We start from the raw sequence: 17,925 nt of genomic DNA, 5'->3' as shown, positions 1-17,925 counted from the left end.
TGGGCTTGTGTTGGATGTTTCTGAGATAGGCTTGTACTTGATTTTATGTAAAAGCTACCTCCATTTCTTTTCTTTCTGAAGGACCGTATAATTGATGCTGGCCCCAAAGGAAATTATTCTCGCTTTATGAACCACAGTTGTAATCCAAACTGTGAAACACAAAAGTGGACAGTGAATGGAGATGTTCGAGTGGGGCTTTTTGCCCTTTGTGATATTCCTGCAGGTAAAAAAGCTATTTGCTCTCCATGTGCCCCTCTCTGGGCAGAATATCCTTCCAGGTTTGATGCTCAAGTATTTATTCAAGTACAATGGGGTTACATTTGGAATTGTTATCTGCCACAAAGAAGTGAAAATCCGTGTCCTGCAAAAGGGAGTTGAGCAAGAGCCTTTCTGTCCAAGAGGATGTTACAGAATCCTGTGTGTCCACGACCCTCCTGAATGACTTCTCCCAATTATTGCTGTCTGCACAATACAACCAGATGTTTAAGCTTTTGTTCTTTTAAAGTATTAACATACTGGGTTAACATCAGCTGCTTTCTTGGTTTGTGTTGGGGGAGGGTTTGTTTGTTTGTTTTTTAGTTGAAAGATCAGTCTGTTTCAAATTAGACTCGAAAAGCTTCCGAAGGCAGTTACTGCTTCCCTGTTCCCTCAGCCGCCCAGCATCCTACCAGCAACACTTAGCTGCTTCTTTGCCAGGGTTTAGAGAAATGGGTGAGAAGGGAAGAGCTGTAGCTGATCCCGGGGACTCTGTTCAGGACCAGCCCAGCAGCAAGCTTGGACAACCCGGTTCGGATCCCTGAGTCTTTGGTGTGACTAGTAAATCCGCACTGTGAGCTCTTCTCCAGGCACACTCTAAAGCATTAATCATCAGAGACCGTGTGGTCGCTGCTACTCCATGGCCCTACTGTTCATTCAGAAAGCCATGTAAATTAGCTTTACAAAAGCAAGATAAACCAGAGCCCTTTTCTCCCGAGCACAGATTTCCAATTCTTGGTCTCTGTTACATAGTTTCTGACCACTTCAATGAGAAGGATATGACAGCTTTTATAAACTGTTTTTTTTTTCTGCAATATTTGGTGGATGGGGGTGTTTTTCTCTATTGTTTCTCCCCCATTGCTCTTCAGTGTGGAGCACAGGTGAGAGAAAAGCCTTCAGGTCAGAATTATGTCTCTCTTTTCATTATGAGAGTGCGTGTGTGACAGCATATCTCTTCCCTGTGACTCGAGTATGAGTAATTATTTCTCTTACTTTAGGGATGGAGTTAACATTTAATTATAACCTGGATTGTCTGGGCAACGGCAGAACGGAATGCCACTGTGGGGCAGAAAACTGCAGCGGCTTCCTGGGAGTGCGGCCCAAGGTCAGTGGTGCAGGGAGCGAGTGCCGGCGAATGGATCCCCAGTTTAGTTCGCAGCCATTATGTTAACCAGAGTGTAGACTCTCTGACTTTCCAGTGAAGCAGATCTTAGATCCATCAGGTTCTGAAGAGATGTTTGTATTTCTCATTGAATCTGGAGTTACCAACATCCTTTTCAAAAACTTCTTAAAAATTCACACTATACCCAAAACCACTGGATGAGCCACTTTGAAGTGGTGAGTTCTGTGGTATGTGAATCCTTGCAATTTAAAAAAAGCAAAGCGCGGTATTCAAAAATCAGTGAAAATGAAGCCTTATTTTTATTACAGTACTGTTATGGGAGAAGTCCTCCTGCTGGTTTTTAGGTAACTGAACAACAGAGCTTAAGAGAACTCAGATGAGTGTGAAGCTATGGGAGCTTCCCTTCCATGTAGAGCCTCACACGCTGTGTTCTCCTTCTCCCTGCCAGTCGACATGTGCGTCAACAGCGGAAGAAAAAGCCAAAAATGCTAAGTTAAAGCAGAAGAGGCGAAAAATCAAAGCAGAACCAAAGCAGATGCATGAAGACTATTGTTTTCAATGTGGAGATGGTGGAGAGCTGGTCATGTGTGACAAAAAAGACTGCCCCAAAGCATACCACCTCTTATGCCTTAACCTGACTCAGCCACCATATGGTAAGTGAGCCTTTCGGGACCCTTTTCCTGACTTGCGTCTTGGCCAGTGATGTGTCACCTAGAATGTATTTTGCTCTCCTTAGTGGAGCCATGGGATGGATAACGAACAGAACAACCAACACTAGAAACCAAGTATGCTAGTGAAAAGTCTGTCTGCAAATGTGGGATAGGTGCAGGCCCGGAGGATTGGTTTCTCGGGCCTTGTTACCATGGCGAGCAGTTGCTCCTCTCTCTGGCGGTGAGTTTAGGACGCAGTGCGCATCCATTCTCAATAGTACACTCAGACATAAGTTTGGCCAGAATTTGGAGTTGTTTTCTAATTGAATTCAGCCTCCAGTCTCAGCAGATGGTGCAAACTTGGGTTTTTTGTGGGTAATCAAGAGGGGGCACTAATGGGGTCTTTTCTCTGTTCGCACCCCTCCGTAGGAAAGTGGGAATGCCCGTGGCATCAGTGCGAGGAATGCAGCCGTGCTGCCGTCTCCTTCTGTGAGTTCTGCCCACACTCATTTTGTAAAGATCATGAAGAGGGCGCTCTGGTCCCCTCTGCTCTGGAAGGCCGGCTCTGCTGCTCCGAGCATGACCCCGAGTCTCCTGTGTCCGCAGAATACTGGAGCAAGATCAAATGCAAATTGGAGTCACAAGATCGTGAAGAACTGAAAGAATAAATGGGTGGTGATTTTTTTTTTCTTTTTATTGAGATGAAAAAAAAGGAAAAGAAACAAGTGACTCGGTGGCACGTCGGCAGGAGAAAACTGCTGCCGCGCGCACAGCCCCTGCCCCGGGCGCCGCCTTGTGGCCGTGAGCGCTGGGGCCGGGAGCACGCAGGCAGAAGCGCGTGGCCTGGGGCTGTTTTTCTGTTTTGTGGGTTGGGGATTCTTTCGTGGCCGGCCAAATTCCCTTGGTCTTCTCTTGCCTTCTATTATGCTTCCATGCCTTTGCAGCGGGGGGAAAAAGAGATGTCTTCACTCTGAAAACAGCGAAGAGAAAAATTTTGTTAATGAGATAAATTTTAAGTCTAGGATGTGTTCCTTGGGTGTAAAAAGCAAAAAAGTAGCCCTCATTCCTTTATTTATTTTCATTTTTTAAAACTCTGGAGAAGTGTAGTTCAGGTAGTCTATTCATTGTGCGTGTGCGTGTGTGTTTGAAGTAGCATTTGGAGCAGGCCCTCTAGAAAAGGCTCTGATGACCTTTATATACCTCTCCGCTGAGCAGTAGGTAGGCTCACTTCTCTTTCCTCCCAGATGACTTTTCTTGGCTCAGAGAAGGGTGCTGTGCGAGTCCTGAATCTGGCCTCTTGAAAACAAAATGCCTCAGTGGATTTTACCCTCAGTGGTTTGCACCTACGCCAGCTTTGTGATGGGATACCTTTACCTAGAAAGGTAGAGAATGTGGTTTTTGGTTCTGGGGAAAAATAGAAACAGGTGCCCTCACTGAGTTTGAAATGTTTTCCACTGACAGTGGACATTTTTGATGAAGTGTGTTTATGTGGAGGTGAATGCAGCGTTGGAGTGGTCGTGCCTGTTGCTCCAACACGTGGACAGAGGCAGCTGAAGGGAGATGGAAGGCCCAGACCCAGAGTTGGGTCATTCTGTGCAGTGTAACGGAGCTTCTAGTCTGACCTGGAGGGTATTATGGGCGTTTCCTTTCCTGTCTCTGCTTCCCTCCCCGAATCAAACATTCCCTGTCTGCTGGCCACCTGCTGGCCGTGTTTCCTGGTGAAAACAACACTAACGAGTCACAGTTGTATCTGAGTAGGTCTTTTTGGTTTAGTTCCTCATTTGGGGGGTGGAAGGGGTAGGGACATCTCCCGGTTATATGCAAACAGTTTCTATTTAGTATTATCTACTAATTAAAATTGCCCCACGGAGGAAAGGGAAGCCTTTCTACAGGGTGTGTAAGAGCCACACAAACACACTTTGTCTTAGGAAGCACTTAGGGAAGCTCCCAAGAAAGCAGTGTTAGCAAAAATGGTTGGCTGTGATGCTTGGATCTCCTAGATGCCAATGTACCAAGATGTCTAACCACAAAGTTCACTTGCATTTAATGCTTTGGGATATGTATATTCCAGTAGTCCTTGTATGAACTAATTAGTAATGTCAGACATTGTCACACTGTACTAAGTAGAATTCTAGGGCTAGCTTGAATGAACGTTAACCTTCTCTGTGAATTTTGACTGCTTACAATTGCTGGTACCTGGTGGCATTTATTTTCCCTCAAGAAGTACCTAGGAACCTTAGGAAGGGAGGGAGGGGAGATGCTCAGCCGCGTTCCTTCAGTTATGTGTGTTCCTTTTTTCTTATCAATTTAGAGTTCTTCTCTGGAAAAAAGAAAAAAAAAGCTCTTTTGTGCCTCTCTCTCTCTCTCTCTCTCTCTCTGTTTTTTTTTAATGTAAATGTGCAATTGAACTGGATTTTCTCTTGTAAAAAAACAACATAAAACAAAAAAATATATATCACACTACAATTCCTTTACTTAAGCTCCTAAACTGCCATTTGCCTGATTCCAGCATTTAATTCTGAGGTAACTTATAGAGCCTCCAGGAATTCTCTTGATTAGATATGGTCCCAGGAGAAAGAGCAAAATGGAAAATGCTGTGCATGTTACCAGATCGAATCGCTACCAGTAACGTGCAACACAGCGTACCAAAACACTAAACTTTGCTCTTGAGCAATTATATAGTTTGATATCCTTTTAAAAAATAATTTAAGAAAATCTAGGTTTTATCATACTAAAACTTTATTTTATATATATATATATATATGTGTGTGTGTGTATATATATATATGAGATAAATGTTTGCTTTTTTTAAACTTACTAATATGAAGGATTTCTTTTAACATTCAAAATATAACTTGTTGAAACTGTATCCCACATGAAATCTTCTCTTCTTGCTTTGTTTTGGACTTAGTGCTATTTAATATCTGATGACTTTTATATGGTAAGCCAGGGTCCATCCGTATACTTACAAATACCTTAGGTTTCAGTATTTTCATGCAGCTTCCTCATCATGTCACATTTTGTCATAATGGCTCTGCTGAGATTTTTAAATCTTTTTTTGGGGGGGTGGGAGGGTACCTAACAGGATCATTCTGCCATTTCAGAAATTAGGGTAAAAAACAAAATAGCTACTAACTACAGCTCTGGAGGCTTCATCCAGGAGTGCTCTTTAGTGGTCCAGAAAGAGGCTTTCGTCCCGTCAGTGGCCCAGAGCTCTCCTCACACGTCCGTGGTGTCACGACCGACCTGTTTTACGTGTCTTCACGTCGTAGGCTGTGGAAGCAAAAAGCTGGGGGAGAAAGCTGTGCTTCCCGTGCGTAGCATGTGCACGCGCCGTGCTTGCCTGCGCTCACCAACCCGGTGGGCCAAAGGACACGTTGCTCTCTCGTGGTCTGTAGTTGGTTTTGTTCACTTGCAAATCTGTGGTCAGAGCAGAAATGGTTGGGTTTTATTCTTGTCCAAAAATGAGATAACTTAAAGCATCATGGGATAATGGTGGTTTTTGTTTGTTTGTTTTTTAGCCTCATGTTACTTCTTTGGAAAAAGTGAATGTAAAGTTTTTGATAATCAGCGTAAAGCTTCAGAAATCTGATGGGTTACAACTGTAGAGGAAATGGGCCCTCCCGGCATGCACGGTGCAGATGGGCTGGCCCGTGGCCAGTGGTGGGGTCAGGAGGGTTGCAGTCACCCGCCCCTCATTCCTGGAAGGCCAGCATGTCTGGAGGAAGCGATTCTCTTCTTTAATATCTAATCAGGGTTAGAGTCAGGAGGGAGGTGGGTTTTATTTTCATTTTTATCTTAACAAGTTCCTACTCTACCTTAATTCTCAGAAATGGTCTGGCCTGAGATATAGAATAGGCTGACTTTTAGAATCACTGAAAGTTGGAGCTCTCTGTGTGTTCAAGTCAGGAACAAATGTAAAAACTATAATAATAATAATAATAATAATGGGGGTGGCTCTGAGCTCCCTTCTGCTATTTCCACATAATACTTGGAAACATGCTTGTAAATAATGTTTTGAAATTCTGAGATAACCATGTAAAGGACTCTCAGAGCAGGCAGGCTGTTGGACAAGTTTCTCTCCTAGCTCATGAAGTAGTTTCCTTTTGGCCTCGCTGTGCAGTCCGTGTTCTAATCAGGGTCAGAGCCAGCCTGGACGGCAGAGGGTAGCCCTACAGAACGTCATCGCTGGACCCCCCAGCTTCATGGCTGGTCCTTCATTTCATTGTTAAGTACAAAGCTTCCTTTAGCATTCACCTTGAAATCAGGGAGCTGCCACATGCCATGTCCCAAGAGGATAAGGACACAGGTTGTGGTAGAGCCCTTCGGGCTTGGGAAGCTCACCTGGGAGGAGGTGCGATGCCACTGGCAAGTGGCTTTATTGCCGGGCGGAGCAGATTCGACTTCCGGAGTTGGCCAGGTTGCTGCACACACAAAGTGATCATTTGGAAGGATTTCCGTTGGCCTAGGCCACTTGCAGTTGGTCCCTGGTTGTCTGTAAACCGAGAGGAGAACTCGCCTCCATTTTCAGCTAAGCTAGGGAGAGATCTGATTAGACGGCTTTGCCATGTATTAACGAATATTGAAAAGTTGGAAATGTGTACGTACTGAAATCTACCAACTTTTCCCCCGGGGCAGGGTACAGGAAGAAAAGGGGGTTAGAACAGGGTGAGGGAGGGGGAATGACAATGTTTACCACAGGTACGAAGTAGTCACTTTAACATTGAGACCTCTGCCTCATTGAATTCAGGTTTTTTAAGTACTTGAAACTCTTCAGATTCCCTTTATTTTACAGTTATTTTTAAATTTATGAAGTAGAAAGCATTGTTTTGTATACTGTTTTGAAAACAAATAGCCTAGTCTCTTGTCCTCTTCAACTTGGATTAAAGGCAAAGTTCTGCGAATGGGATGGAGTGTCCACAGCAGATAGCTCAGATTTCATGTACACATTCGAGGAAGAGACTCTTGCATGAAATACCAGCATTTTTATGAGTATTTCCCATGTGTGTTCTTTCTCTTGTATTTTTGTCAACCCCATCCCCATGCACCTCTTCTTTCCTTTTAATATATATGCCTGTGTAGGGGAAAAAACAAAAATTTGCACTTACGTTACACTCCTGAGACGCAGGGTGTAGTCTGTGTGTGTTTCAGAAACGATTTCCGTTCTTTTCTCTGTCAGTCCATTGCTTAAGTGACAAGTTCAGGTGCTTGTGGCACAGATGTGTGTGTGGTGGGGAGGAGGAGAGCAGCCTGCCCTTCTGTAGCCTGTGAAAGTCAGTTACGTGTAAGAAAAAGCGAAAAAGATGAACAGTTGCCAAAGTCATTTATTCAGTCCTTACTTTTCTTGTGTGACCCTCCGGATCTGCGAGTTGGCAGGCAAGCCCCCTCAGGCGCCGGTCCCCCCACCCACCTGCCACAGACCTTCGATGTGTGCACGCGGGGCGCGCAGTGTCCCTCAGGTCACCGAGACAAGGTACGTATGAGGTATTCTTGTTGGGTTAGGAGTGGACTGGATACAATTTACTTTTTACTCTGTTGTCATTAATAGTGCTCTTTATCTCATTTGTGTTGTGACATACCCTCTGTTAAAAAAGAAAATCACATTGCCTCCGATGACCAAGATACTAAATGATGATTGATACTAAATGATGATTACAACTAGCTAATAAGATCCTTTTTCTATACAAGGGTGTGTGCATAATTGGAATTGATAGGAGAAATTCATTTGTAACCACTTGTGATATTGCACAGCAAACACAGATACCTACAGATTGTTTTCTTTTTCTTGTGATCTTTATCTATGATAATGACCTTTGTAGATTGGTTATTTCTGTACTTTGTTTATCTGTAATAAATTTGTAGATCCTGTGAAATGTTATTTTGCCTAAATCACTTGAGACTTGAGTCTTTAATAACAGAGCATCAATATTCACTAAAGTCAATCTCTTTTGAGTTTCTGTGACTTGGCTAGAAGCTCTTGACACTAAGGGATTAGTGTTCGTTTTTCCTGGGGGGCGTTCCACTAGGGCATTACTGTATAATGACTTGATGTTGCCACATAGACTTCAAGATATATGATATTTTGGGGGTTTTGTTGAATGGCCTATGTTTTACTGCATAGTGTGAAACGTGTAAAGCTTGGTTAACCTGTATATAGATAGCTTATTGTTGACTAGTTATAGTATATTTAGGATTGCCTGGAATTTTAAGCTTACTACTGTGTGTGCCAGTAGGAACATAAATTTTTGTACATTATATTTACTGAGATGTTGCCTTTTTTTATTTTACAAATACTTTGGAATTCAGATGTGTTTTTTGCTTCCGTGAGGATTAATTTGGAAAGGTTCTTAATGACATTCCACTGACTTCAGATTTTGCTTGAGATTGACTTCAATAAATTGTCCTGTATGTTCCAAATCGAACTGTGGACTTGTTCATTGCCTACAGTTTCTTGTGACAACTGCTGGGCGAGAGGTCATAATGGGGAGGGCAGGCACCCGGTGCCTGCCGATGACCCGAGGCCCTTCAAAATGCCGTCGCAAATAAGCTTGGAGCCGGGAACGTGGGGTTTGGTCGTGTTTTCACAGAGGGAAGGTCCTTGGGGAATGTTGCTTCTTGCTTAGTGTGGTGGGAGACTATGGAGCGAACGGCGGGAAGGGAGATGTGCGTCACTTTTATCCCGGCGACTTAGCAGACTCCGCGGAGGCCTGCCGCTCGGCCAGACGCCGGGCGCCCGCTCGTGGTCGGTGTCTCCTGGAATGGCCGGAATGGCACTGCGGGCGCCTCCTTCCTGCCGCTAGCTGGGGCTCTCTGAGCGGCGCCGAGGGATGGCCGACCCGCCTGGGCAGGGAAGTGGCTGCGACGCCTTCCTCGGGTGCAGTTCGCCCAGCGTCCGCCAGCCCGCGCCCCCGAGCCGCCGAGGCCCGGCCCCCCACCGCCGGGACGGCCCTCCCCGGGGCGGCCTCGCCTCCCGCCGCCGCCGCAAGAGCTGCCACGTCAGCGCGGCGTCTGTCGGCTGACGGCAGGATGGGGAAGGTGGCGGCCCTCGGTGCCGAGCTGGGCGTGCGGCTCGCCCTGTTCATGGCCTTCCTGTAAGCATCCGGCCGCTCGCACCCCGCGGCCCGCGCCCTTGGGCTGTCCCCACCCCCCCCGCCCCCCCCCTCCCCGAAGGCGGCCGCCTCTGCCCGGGGCTCCCGGTGCAGGGGGCGGGGTGGGGGCAGCGGCGGGAGGCCGGAAGCAAACCAACGTGCTCTGCACATTTTTGTTTCCCCTCTAGGGTAACGGAGCTCCTCCCTCCCTTCCAGAGGCTGATCCAGCCGGAGGAGATGTGGCTTTACCGGAATCCGTATGTGGAAGCCGAGTACTTCCCCACCAAGCCCATGTTTGTGCGTGGAGAACTAGCCTTCTTCCGACCCTTAATATTTAGGGCGAGCTCGATGCTAGGGAGCAGGCGGCGGTCCGTCTGGCTCCAGGGTGATCTGGAGAGGTCTTTCGTGGGGAGCGTCTTGCTCCCTTTGATGAGGGGCTCAACTTCTTGTTTCCTTATGATAACGATCCAAACTGAGAGCGCAGGATGCCAGTTTTGGCCCAAAAGACACGTTCTGTAAGCTCTGCTCCTTAGGATGGACTGAGGTAACCGGTCACGTAGAGTAATGGCTGATGGCCGTGGCATTCCCGGTGGAGCAGGTGCCTGCCCCATCAACCCGCAGACGCTGCCACTGCATACACTGACAGGGACCCCCTAGGTCTGACCTGTGACTTCTGCTGTCCCCTCCATCCCTCCTCCCTGTCGGCACTGCTTGAACCACTAGCTGTGTGGTTTTACTGGGGGTTTGGTTTGGGGTTTTTTTTTTAAACCTCTACCATCTTCTGTTTCAGGTCATTGCATTTCTCTCCCCACTGTCCCTGATCCTCTTGGCCCGATGTCTCAAGAAGGCTGGTGCGACAGACAGCAAACAAGCCTGCCTGGGTAAGAACGAGCCCTCCTTGGCTGGGCTGGTCTCTGTCTCCTCAGTGCTGGCATCTCAGCCACTGGAGGTGTGACCTCTGTGGAGGCCACGGAGTTCTATGTTCCTAAACTCATTCTGTCTCCCCTGTACCCGTGTTGTCACCCGTGAGAAAGCTGGCACTCTGAGAACATAGTTGACCTCCGAGGTGAACAATGTGCTGAATGACTGGTACCCCAGAAACGTATTCGGCCTAGTCCAGAAGCGCTCTCTGTACTCCACCACATTCAGGCCTAAATGATTTTTCTGCTCAGCTCTGGCTGGAGCCTGATTGTTCCTATCTCAAAAAGACTATGGCTGGGGCGCCGGTGTGGCTCAGTCACTAAGGGGCTGCCTTTGGCTCAGATCATGATCCCAGTGTCCTGGGATCCATCCCTGCATCGGGCTCCCAGCTCCGTGGGGAGCCTGCTTCTCCCTCTCCTACTCTCCTGCCTCTGTTCCCTCTCACTATGTCTCTCTCTGTCAAATAAATAAAATCTTTTTATTTTTAAAAAATATTTATTTGACAGACAACAAGAGCAGGAACACGAGCAGTGGGAGTGGGGGGGGGGGGGGGGTTGCAGGCCCCCTGCTGAGCTGGGAGCCCGATAGGGGACTCGATCCCAGGACAGTGGGATCATGACCTGAGCCAAAGGCAGCCGCTTAATGACTGAGCCACCCAGGTGCCCAATAAATAAAATCTTCAAAGAAAAAAAAAAGACCACAGCTGCTCTCTTGATGAGACCATGACCATGCAAGTCCTCCTAGGTAAAACCCACTAACAGTAAGTTTCTTTATTTTCCAGCTGCCAGCCTTGCCCTGGCTCTGAACGGTGTCTTTACTAACACAATAAAACTGATCGTGGGCAGGTGAGTGACCAGGAGTCTGCGCCCCAGTGCCTGCCTCAGGCCTCCCATCTGCAGGAGATAGTTAATGGCGTGGCACCACCCATCTATTCTTCCTCCCCCTATCCCCAGCCTCAGTCTGACCTTGTTCTTTTCACCTAACATGACCTCCCTCCCCTATGGCTGTCCTGTGGGTGACACTTGGGCTCTTTCCTGCCCTGAACAGTGTTTCCCCACTGACCAGCACAGCGGGGTCAGTGTCCACTAGAATACCCCGAAGCTGCAGTGTGCCTTGCTCTTTGTCCTAAAATATAATCATGTGCTGGACTGCCCCCCCGCCGCCTTAAATGTAGACCCTGGAAATAAAGCTTTTCTTTTAATGGTGACTATCCTAATCCAGTTTCATCATTTTACCTGGGACACTATTTGACCAACTGTGAACAGGATTACAGTATCTGATACAACCAAGTTAAGGGATCTGTGTTGAGACCGTGTTTATTTTTTCAGGCCACGCCCAGACTTCTTCTACCGCTGCTTCCCCGACGGGCAAGCCCATTCCGACTTGACGTGCACAGGGGAGAAGGACGTGGTGAATGAGGGCCGCAAGAGCTTCCCTAGTGGACATTCTTCCTGTATGAATACCGCGTGGACTCAGCATCGGTGCTTTCTTGGGGTCACTTTTAGCTTAGGAAGCTTATGAGGATGGGGCCACCTCACTACTCTTGCTAAAAACCAGAGAATCCCCTCCTTTAATAACCCCAAGATTCCATAAGCCTGAGCCTCAAATATTAGGACAGATGTTCAAGGATAGAGGAAGTAGTTTACCTTCATTAGATTTGAACATTTTATGAGTCTTGTATTATTTATCTAGATCCCACAATCTGGTACTAGTTAGGAAAATATTAACTAACCTTTATTGAAGGTGCTTTGGAAAGCATTTTTTATTCTTATCTCTTTTGGTACCATAATAGCCCAAAGAGATGGATACTATTAGTTTTATGATTCCTATTTATACATCAGGAAACTAAGGCATCAAGAAGCAACCCTACCCAAAGTCCTGCTGCTAGTATTCCAAACACTATTCCCAAGGGTAAATATTATTAACTTGGGACACACAATAAAGTTCTTCATTTTTCCCTCTGTTTCCTCATCGATGATCTGTACCACAAGTGTACCCAAAAAGGATAAAGCACGTGTGTGCCCGCAGCCACCTGTCTGCAGATGAGCAAGGAATCTTCCTTTGAAAGACATCTGCTTACTGGTGTTCCCTCTTCTAGTTGCATTTGCTGGTCTGGCCTTCTCCTCCTTCTACCTGGCAGGGAAGTTACATTGCTTCACACCACAAGGCCGTGGGAAGTCCTGGCGGTTCTGTGCCTTTCTGTCACCTCTTCTCCTTGCATCTGTGATTGCGCTGTCCCGCACATGTGACTATAAGCATCACTGGCAAGGTAAGCAGCGCGTTCCTGCCGTGTAAGTCTGCGTGCTTCACCGGCCGCCGTAGCCCTAGCATTCGGCACCGAGACGCTGACTCTGTTAAATGAATCAACAGTTGAGTATGGGATAGTCTGGGTTTCTGAACCAAGTTTCCTTTTAAAGAGATTACCAAGGAGAAATGTCCCAATTTTTCCGTTATTTGGAAGCATCATAGGTTCAGAATAAACTAAGAATTTTTTTCCTCTAAGAAATTTTTTACAACAAAACTCAAAGGTCAATTTATTTACTGTCTTAAAATAAAAATCAAGTTTGTTAAAAAAAAAAGTTCATCATCATGAGATTTTTGTTCAGAAACTAAAATTCAAGAAAATATAAAATTGTAGTTAAACCAAAGAAATTTGTTGAATGATACAGTAAAACATCAGATTACAGAGCATCTTCACATAAAACCCGTAATTAAGGGGCGCCTGGGTGGCTCAGTGGGTTAAGCCGCTGCCTTCGGCTCAGGTCATGATCTCAGGGTCCTGGGATCGAGGCCCGCATCGGGCTCTCTGCTCGGCAGGGAGCCTGCTTCCTCCTCTCTCTCTACCTGCCTCTCTTCCTGCTTGTGATCTCTCTCTGTCAAATAAATAAATAAAATCTTTAAAAAAAAAAAAAAAAACCCGTAATTAAAAACAAAAGCTAATAATATTGCCCAGAAGTCTTTAGGAGCCCTGTTTTAAAGAATAAGCTGATTTTCTTTAAAGAAGGGCAACTCCTGTACAGTTTATTACTTCCTCTAGAACTCTTTAAGTGGTGAAAAAGGGGTTAATAGCAGTAAGTGAAACTTTTGTTATTTTGAATGTTTAAAAAATTCAATCTAGTGGGAGGTGGGGGGGATGGGGTAACCGGGTGATGGGCATTAAGGAGGGCACGTGATGTGATGAGCACCGGGCATTATATGCAACTGATGAGTCACTGAAGTCTACCCCAGAAACTAAAGATGTACTATATGTTGGCTAGTTGAATTAAAAAAATGTATTCTATCCTTGGGAAAAGGTTTAGACTTATTAAAGATGTGGATTTTTTAAAATTTTATTTAAGAGACAGTGGGGGGAGGCACAAAGGGCAGAGGGAGAAGCAGGCTCCCTGCTGAGCAAGGAGCCCAATTTGGGGGGGGGTGGGGGGTGGATCCTGGGATCATGACCTGAGCCACCCTGGTGCCCGCAAGTATGTGTTTTGACTTGGTGTTTAGGAAAGAACCTGAAGATAATCCTGTTAACTATATGATAAAATTGAGAAAGCCTAAAGAAACCATAAACCTAAAATTGAGGTTTTTTTGCACCCAAACAAGTAGAGTTAACCTGGAGGGCCAACTTCTCTATATTGGTGTCCCCCACTGTACTGCACTTCACAGAGAATTGTGTTTTACTAATGGAAGGTTCTAGCACCCTACACTGAGCAGGTCTGTCAGTGCCATTTTTCCAACAGCATTTGCTCACCTCATGTCTCCATCATATTTTGCTAACTCTTGTAGTGTTTTAAATATTATTATATTTGTTATGGTGATCTATGATCAGTGATTATGACTTGCTGAAAGCTCAGATGATGGTTAGCATTTTTTAGCAATTAAATATTTTTTAATTAAGGTATATACTTTTGTTTAGCTCTAGTGCAATTGTACGCTTTAGTAGACTACAGGATAGTGTTAACATAACTTTGATATGCACTGGGAAGCCAAAAATTCATCCTACTTGCTTTACTGAGGTACTCGCTTTATTGCAGTGATTTGGAATCAGACCCTCAATATCGGTGTGCCAGCACTGCGTGGTGTTTTAACATGATTTAAGGGTCCAGTATGATTAAGAAAGTACCTTATCTCCTCTCTTTTAGATGTACTAGTTGGATCCATGATTGGCCTGACATTTGCCTATGTCTGCTACAGGCAGTATTATCCTCCTCTGACGGATGCAGAATGTCATAAACCGTTTCAGGACAGCCTTGGACTGCCCACGGCACAGAAGCCTGGTGACCCTTATCATTTTAGTATTTAGAAATTAGAACCACCTCAGTGGAGACTAGGTGCGTCAGCCCCTCTAAACTGCCCAAGAATGTCTGACCTGTTAACTCGTAAGAGATACAGGTGAGGACACAAGCACTTCATTCTGTCTCCATATGTTTATGCAGTTTTGCTCACATGGATTTGTCATGAGTCAAGGTTCAAGGTTCATTTTCACGACTCTGTGCCACGCATTCTGATAAAAAGATCTTCCAGTAGCCCACCAGATTGGTATCCCAGGATCTACAGCGTTTCACATTTAACTTAAAATGGTAAAGACAAGTGAGGTGGCAATCATTAGTTGCTAGTATTGAAACCACACTCCTGAACTGTGTTCATGAGCTGCTTTCCATCCATGTATGACTGAAGATCTGCCCAAATGCATCAGTTCTGCAACTGGCTAAGGCAGAAAAGAATGTTCTTGTCTGGAGACCAAATGAACTTTTTTCTGTCCCTTCGTCATAATGGGATATAAGGAACAATTACAGGACATCAACAGAACTGATGCTATTGGACCAACAACTGCCCTTCTCTTTGTGATTATACTTTAAATATGACCTGGTCTGATGTGTTTCTTTCTATATTTTCAATGTTTCTTTTTCCTTCAATAAATGTGACAAAGAAAATGATGAACGTGGGTGTTTTTGGTACGTAAAGTATCACTCAAGCGCTGGAAAATTTCCGAAGTAAAACACTGGATTCCCCACCTGACGTAAGTGATACAACTAAGCCATAGTAGAGGCTGATATCTGTAAATATTGAATAGTCTCAGCACTGACTTCGTAATTGCTGTGCTTTTAATTCTGAACTACATCTGCCTATGATCATGAAAACACCAGTCAAGGGAAAGGAATTTAAATATTAGTTCTTTACCCCAAACTTCCTTTTTTAATTAACTTTAATAACATAAAGGGGAAGAAAATGGTTATTGTATTCATTTTCTGTATAATGGATAGAACCAGGTAAAAGTAGGCAACTGGTCAATATGGTTTTATTTCAGTATTTCATAAACTTTTAAATAGAATCATGTAAAAAACAAACATTTCAAAAAGTGCAAAATATTAGAAAGCTAATCAGTGCTATTAATCTTCCCATGCACACAATCTCTTGCTGAGATAAGCAATACAAATTCTGTAGCAGGGACTATGTATAAAATGATACTCTACAGAGTTTAAAAGTAGGCTTGGTCAAGAGATTGCACGTGATACAACTGAAGTAGTGCAAAGAACACAGCTAAATAAAGAATTTAAATCAAGCTTATTAACCTGTGTACTACACAACCATGATGATACCGTAGGTGGAGAGACGAGATAGGAAGCTCTTTTACAGTCGCCTGCCCCTCACCATCAGAAAACTTTTCTTAGTACCAACAGTGGTTTATCTAGCTATCCAGGGTTACGCTGTTCATCTTTGGTTATAGGGACTCATTCTTTCTTGCTTGTCCTTTGGTTTACTCTTAAGCTATTCTGCTAATATGAAGAATAAATTTAAATTTGAAGACAACAACTTGACAAAAGCTTCCCCTTTAAAATATAATTGAATGCGCCCTTACTTCAAACTCAGCTTATATAGTAAAGAAAATAAAAGTATTCCATATATCTGACACTTCTTAGTGGCTCAGCATTAGTCTATAAGCAGATGGACAAGTAAAGGCCAGGAATGGATTCTGTACCCCAGCCCTACCTCTGCCATCTCTAAGGTGACAATGATCAACCTTCCCTTTCCTTTTCTCTGGAAAGGGATAGAGATCACTGCTGTCACACGGATGGCTTAAGTAAATGTTAAATGCCAATGCACTGGATAACCATGATACATTTACAAAAAAACCCTTTTTTTATAAAAAACAAAACACAGCTTGCCTGCCTATTCCACTTTATAAACAGAGAGGCCTATAGAAGTTGGCGAAGAGGGTAAAGGACTGTCACAAAGAGAACTGCAAAGTCAATGACAAACTCTGAACAATGAGAAAGAACATACAGCACAGCGGTGAGCAGATGCCCTGGAAAATATCAGTCCATATGCACCCGCCGTCTGCAAGGTACGGACATCTCACTTTGCATGTTCTGACACGGACTCTGCACTGGCTGCACAGATTTTTCTTTCAGAATAAGAAATATTTCTCCCAGCTGAAGCTACCTGCCCAGCCAACACGACCTGTGCCATGAGGCTGTTAGATAAGCTCTCTGGATTATGGGTACCTAAGGAGGCAATAGTGTTTACAAAATGTTTTCAAAGAGGACACACAATACTGCCTTCACTCAAGTGAATATCGTGGTTGACTTGCACAAATTCTATTTCACCTTAAATGTACTACTGATTTTAGTCCGCTGTCAAGGCCATGGGATTTCAGGTTTTGTCAGCCCTTATAACTCTGACCTCAACTTAAGAACAGAAGTTACTATCAAATAACTAAGATTTCATCTCGAGTCTCCCCACTTGAAGCATGATATGAAAGGCCAGGTCTAGAATATATAACATCTTTGCTTTATAAAGATGCACCTAATGTGAACTAAATTATCCACTGAAGACTCTGAGAGCAGCTCGAACAGCTGGGAAAACAACGAATAGCATCAGTGATTCCTTGCAGGCAGCGGTCCGCTGCGGAGAGTAAACAACGCTGAGTGTGAGCTACACTTCAGTCCCTCACACAGTACTTGTAGGCAACAAAAGCTGCTCGAAGGAAGCTGCCCAACTCCACACCCACTTAGCCTCCAAATGCAGAGAACAGTGATGAGATGAGCGCACCCCAAAATGCCTTCTGACTCTCCGGAGCCTGCTTACAAACTGAAGCATTTCCTAAAGATAAGCAATAATTTCCTAGAAAAATTTCTACCAAACCAAAATAAACTCAAAACAGACTTTATACTATGTCAAATAATAAGCAATAGAGGACGGCACCTGTCATCCAGATTTAAAGATGCAAACAAACCCCACTATGAAGAGTGGCAAGTGCTTCTACGAAGCCAGTGGTAAAAAGTAACAGGGTCTTCCCTTTGCTTTTCCTCTCACTTCCGAGATAACAAGATTATCTTCCAAAGACCCAGCGGTGAGTGAGTGGCAGGCAGCGTGCAGGAAGTGGCACGGCTGAGGAGAGGCAAACGGCAGCGACAAGCGGGCGCGTTTTCTGGGGGAGGGTCCTTCAGTGTCTAGGGAAGAGCGGAACAGAGGTCACGATGCAGTCACAACTGGAAGGCGACCGGGCAGAATTCGGGAGTCTAATGCATGAACTTTCTAGTTACACATCTAAGAAGCAGAGGAACTTAAATCTCAGGATGGGCTCTTCGTCATTAAAATTGTAACTGTTGCCACGGTAACTTAAATGATCAGAACTATTTAGATTCTGAGTTTAGATCCTAAAAACGTGACAGGTGTTACTGGACTAAGTCACCAGCAAACACACACACACTCTTGGTCGAAATGGGCCACTGCACTTATTCCTCAGCAGTTTTAACCAGAGTCCCTCTAAAAATGAACAATAACCTAGATCTTGGTGACAGGCAACAGAAAAGTACGTTTATAAAGAGCTCAAGGCTACACTGTTCCTCATAACGTGTCAATATGTAGGAACTATGCTGCATACATGACATTTAAAAAC

At 44.8% G+C, this 17,925-nt stretch overlaps 3 protein-coding genes across 10 annotated transcripts in view; 2 read left to right on the top strand and 1 right to left on the bottom strand.

The window, feature by feature from the left end:
* NSD3 (nuclear receptor binding SET domain protein 3) overlaps positions 1 to 8,450 on the top strand; it is a 126,702-nt gene extending 118,252 nt beyond the window's left edge. For all 4 annotated transcript variants that reach the window (XM_047717103.1, XM_047717105.1, XM_047717104.1 and 1 more), the window contains 4 exons: positions 82 to 223; positions 1,254 to 1,360; positions 1,827 to 2,031; positions 2,458 to 8,450. In XM_047717103.1, coding sequence (XP_047573059.1) covers positions 82 to 223; positions 1,254 to 1,360; positions 1,827 to 2,031; positions 2,458 to 2,696 — 693 coding nt within the window. In that variant the 3' untranslated portion in view covers positions 2,697 to 8,450. The remainder of the gene's footprint in view (positions 1 to 81; positions 224 to 1,253; positions 1,361 to 1,826; positions 2,032 to 2,457) is intronic.
* Positions 8,451 to 8,579: 129 nt separating this feature from the next.
* Positions 8,580 to 14,956, top strand: PLPP5 (phospholipid phosphatase 5). 2 transcript variants are annotated; one of them, XM_047717111.1, is made up of 7 exons: positions 8,580 to 9,119; positions 9,305 to 9,413; positions 9,907 to 9,997; positions 10,819 to 10,882; positions 11,366 to 11,490; positions 12,136 to 12,306; positions 14,165 to 14,956. In XM_047717111.1, the coding sequence occupies exons 1-7, from the start codon at positions 9,055 to 9,057 to the stop codon at positions 14,323 to 14,325; spliced, it is 786 nt and encodes a 261-aa protein (XP_047573067.1). In that variant the 5' UTR covers positions 8,580 to 9,054; the 3' UTR covers positions 14,326 to 14,956. The 2 variants fall into 2 exon arrangements, with proteins under 2 accessions (XP_047573067.1, XP_047573068.1); XM_047717112.1 differs by lacking the exon at positions 8,580 to 9,119 and adding an exon at positions 9,212 to 9,230.
* The window catches only part of DDHD2 (DDHD domain containing 2), a 28,736-nt gene continuing 21,922 nt past the window's right edge, over positions 11,112 to 17,925 (bottom strand). The window contains exon 18 of one of the 4 annotated variants that reach the window (XM_047717109.1): positions 11,112 to 11,122. The gene's annotated coding sequence lies outside the window, so the exon portion shown is untranslated. Of the gene's footprint in view, positions 11,123 to 11,781; positions 12,389 to 15,295; positions 17,574 to 17,925 lie in introns of those variants that run through there. The other 3 variants (XM_047717110.1, XM_047717108.1, XM_047717107.1) reach the window with 3 other exon arrangements.

The sequence above is a fragment of the Lutra lutra genome, chromosome 2 (assembly GCF_902655055.1).
Source record: "Lutra lutra chromosome 2, mLutLut1.2, whole genome shotgun sequence".
In the NCBI taxonomy this organism is placed as follows: domain Eukaryota; kingdom Metazoa; phylum Chordata; class Mammalia; order Carnivora; family Mustelidae; genus Lutra; species Lutra lutra.
Note: the sequence above shows the minus strand (reverse complement) of the source record. Positions and strands in the feature narration are given on the sequence as shown.

Bases quoted from the DNA above. Each gene is read 5' to 3' on its own strand.
- PLPP5 (XM_047717111.1), top strand. From the start codon at position 9,055: ATGGGGAAGGTGGCGGCCCTCGGTGCCGAGCTGGGCGTGCGGCTCGCC. The intron at 9,998-10,818 runs GTAAGAACGAGC...TTTATTTTCCAG, and splicing joins CAGCAAACAAGCCTGCCTGG to CTGCCAGCCTTGCCCTGGCT. The intron at 11,491-12,135 runs GTATGAATACCG...TCCCTCTTCTAG, and splicing joins CCCTAGTGGACATTCTTCCT to TTGCATTTGCTGGTCTGGCC.